This window comes from Genypterus blacodes, unplaced genomic scaffold (genome assembly GCF_046128005.1).
Source record: "Genypterus blacodes isolate CSIRO-AG114 ecotype Tasmania unplaced genomic scaffold, CSIRO-AGI_Gbla_v1 ptg000156l_1, whole genome shotgun sequence".
NCBI lineage: Eukaryota > Metazoa > Chordata > Actinopteri > Ophidiiformes > Ophidiidae > Genypterus > Genypterus blacodes.
In genome coordinates, this window is record NW_027466957.1 from 11,065,413 (window position 1) to 11,068,374 (window position 2,962).

At 50.0% G+C, this 2,962-nt stretch overlaps 1 protein-coding gene across 1 annotated transcript; it reads right to left on the reverse strand.

The window, feature by feature from the left end:
* Nucleotides 1–270: 270 nt before the first annotated feature.
* Nucleotides 271–2,726, reverse strand: hoxc11a (homeobox C11a). The gene is made up of 2 exons (XM_076166892.1): nucleotides 1,952–2,726; nucleotides 271–573 (listed from the first exon to the last, which is right to left on the reverse strand). Exons 1-2 carry the CDS (start codon nucleotides 2,709–2,711, stop codon nucleotides 341–343), a joined length of 993 nt encoding a protein of 330 aa, XP_076023007.1. The 5' UTR covers nucleotides 2,712–2,726; the 3' UTR covers nucleotides 271–340.
* Between the last annotated feature and the right edge of the window lie 236 nt (nucleotides 2,727–2,962).

Genomic DNA, 2,962 nt, shown 5'->3' on the forward strand with positions numbered 1-2,962 from the left:
TCTGCGCAATACATTTCATATTTTTTTAACAAATGATGCGTCTATATGAACAATAGAATAAACACAATGGAGAATGGTGATAAATAGAGGGACATATTCAGGTATAAATGATTATTCTACAGGCCTCTCTCTCTCTCTGCTGCTGCTGCTTGCTTGCCCGCAGACAACAAGAAAATGGCGACTTTTTCCTCCCCTTTGCTGTCCACTTTAACATTGCACGGTTGGGGTAACGTGGGCTCCTTTAGAAAAACAAAAAAATGCCCACGATTACAATTGAGTGAAACAGGAGCAGGAGGCCTTAATGTCACTGACCGCGGCGGCGACACCCTGCGCGCCCGGCTCACAGTAAGGGGTTTCCCGAGAAGTACTGCAGGCGATCCCTGCTCAGCTTCTTCTCTTTCATTCTCCTGTTCTGAAACCAGATTTTTACTTGGCGGTCGGTGAGGTTCAACATGCGGGAGAGCTGCAGCCGCTTCTCCTTGTTGATGTAAACGTTGAAGAAGAACTCCCGCTCCAGCTCCCGGATCTGGAACTTGGAGTAAGGACACCGCTTCTTCCGTGTGCGCGGCGTGCCTGCATTCGGAGAAACACCCCAACAAATAAGAATATTAAAATAAAATCAAGGGGGATAACAGGGAAGGTGGTGGGAATTTAATTCTAAATAATGCAATAGATGTGGAGGTTAAGGAGGGGGATGGAGGGGGGGTGGAGAGAGAATCTAGGGGAGGCAGTGATGCATTGACCAAGCAAAGTAGCTTACAGGCTATCAGATAAACCAGAGAGTTAAAATATCCCAAACGCTTACGACTAAATAATATCAACTTACAGCGTCTAAGTACGTGTTTATCTGTTATAAAAATACAACAACAAAAGTATATCACCGCATTATGTGCGTCACATTCCTCTGCTGCTAAAATAACAATTTACACTATCTTCTGGCACTCGCCTCGGCCTGCATGCTGCCCTGAACCGTCCTACCAAATACATGACATGCTGCTGCTGCCTTTATTGTTCTTTTTGTAGCCTCTATCTGCAGCCCCTATATATATATGTGTGTGTGTGTGTGTATGTGAGGCTAAACGCTACAGGGAGCCGGTGCTGTGCTGCAATCGATACCGGCATCTCAGCACATCAAATCAGGCATCATTCTAGCTCCGGTTGTCGGTCGTTCCGGGGGCTCGATAGTAACGATAGTAACGTAAAACGGCGCACAACTGGGACGCAAAATGGAAGCAGGAGTGTTTTGAAGGGGGTAGGAGGAGGGTGGGCGGGGGGGAACCTGCATATGGAGCTTTACAGGGGAAAGAGCAGAAATTGCAGAGCTGTGCATTCTCCCCTCATATGGCCGGAGCATAACACTGCTGCCTGCCTGCCTGACTGCCTGCCTGCACTGATTCATGCAGTGTGTGTGTGTGTGTGTGTGTGTGTGTGCGTGTGTCACAGAGGTAGTGTGTGAGGTAGCAGATATATAGATAGATACACACACACACACACACACACACACACACACACACATAGATATGGATATACGCATTTCACCGTAAAGTCTGTAATAGTGCGAGCAGTTATTCTCTGTGCGGGGAGAAGAGACGCCAGCAGCGATGTTCTGCCCAATTGGCTTTTACTCGCGACAGCCCAACGAGGAAAATCCCCCTTAAAAATGCCCAACGCAAGTTCACGATCAAAGTGAGCGTTTGTCACAATAGCTCTCTGTCTTTAAAACATTTCACACACTGTCCTCATACACACGATCTGTGTATAACATCCTCATTTTTTTCTTCCAAAGCGCCTTTTTCCCATCGTAAAAATTCTTCTCGTTGCAAGAAAGAGCTTTGTAGGGTTATAATAAAATCCTTTGAATGCTTATAAAACTCCACATAAAATCTGACCGACAAAACACCGGGCTGGTCCCCTTAACCTTCCCCCCATTTTACTGCCTCGGTATACCTACTCGAGTGGCTGCTCTTGCTGGCGCTGCCGTCCTTGGTCGTGGCGGAGGAAGACGTACACGAGCCCGAGTTTGTGTGCTGCTCCTCCTCATCCTCCGGCTCCTTCTCCCGCTCCGGAGCTCCGGCGTCGGAGGCTGCGGGCTGCTGCTGCTGCTGCTGTTGTTGTTGCTGTTGTTGTTGTTGCTGCGGCTGCTGCTGCTGCGGAGAGTCGCTTTCCAGCTTTCCCCCCTCGCCCTTTTGTAAACAATTGTCCGACTGATTGTCCGTGCTGCTGCAGTACGCGGTCTCGAAGAAGCGGTCGAAGCCCTGCGGGAGGACGTTGTTCTTCCCCACGCCGGAGTAGAAACCTGTGGAGGGGTGATTGGAGCCCGGGTGGGTGTGATGGTGATGGTGGTGGCTGTACACGCTCTCGTTCTTCATAAGCATTTCTGTCATGGTGGATGGCGGAAGACAGTCCCTATGCACCAGATCCTCTCCCGAGTAGCACGACGCGTAGTTGCCTCTGTGGTGCCATTTGCTGGCCGGGTCCAAGCCGTAGGAAACTTCCCGCACCGGCTGGGACAGATTCGTGGAATAAGGGTAGCTGATTTGCCGGGACGGGGCCTGCGGAAGGAACGAGGAGACGGCGGAAAACTCGGGAACGTAGTAGGTGCAGCTGGGGAGGTAGATGTTAGACGCGCAGCCCGTCCTGTCCCCAAACTCGGATGTCCGGTCTTTGCGCGTCTGGGAGCAGAAGTTGCCCAGATTCACCGAGTTAAACATCTTTCTCTCCTCTCTCTGTACTCCCGACTATAGATAGATGTTTTGGATACGAGCTGCAGCAGAAGGGAGAAATTTGGGAAGGCGAGATGACGCGCAATCCGTCTAAGTCGCCCCGCAGACACGTGATCGAAAGTAGATATTGTCATATATCAATTTGGAAGAGTTGGATGTGTAGGAGTGGTTGGCTTTAGGTAAGATCCAGGAGGTTCAAACGAATAATTCTCGAACACCACAGGGGCTCCAGGAAAACC

What these genes read in the sequence shown, in the direction of transcription:
- hoxc11a (XM_076166892.1), bottom strand. Translation starts at nt 2,711, where the DNA reads ATGTTTAACTCGGTGAATCTGGGCAACTTCTGCTCCCAGACGCGCAAA. An exon ending in CAGCAAGAGCAGCCACTCGA is followed by an intron (nt 574 to 1,951) that starts GTAGGTATACCG and finishes CTCCGAATGCAG; the next exon opens with GCACGCCGCGCACACGGAAG.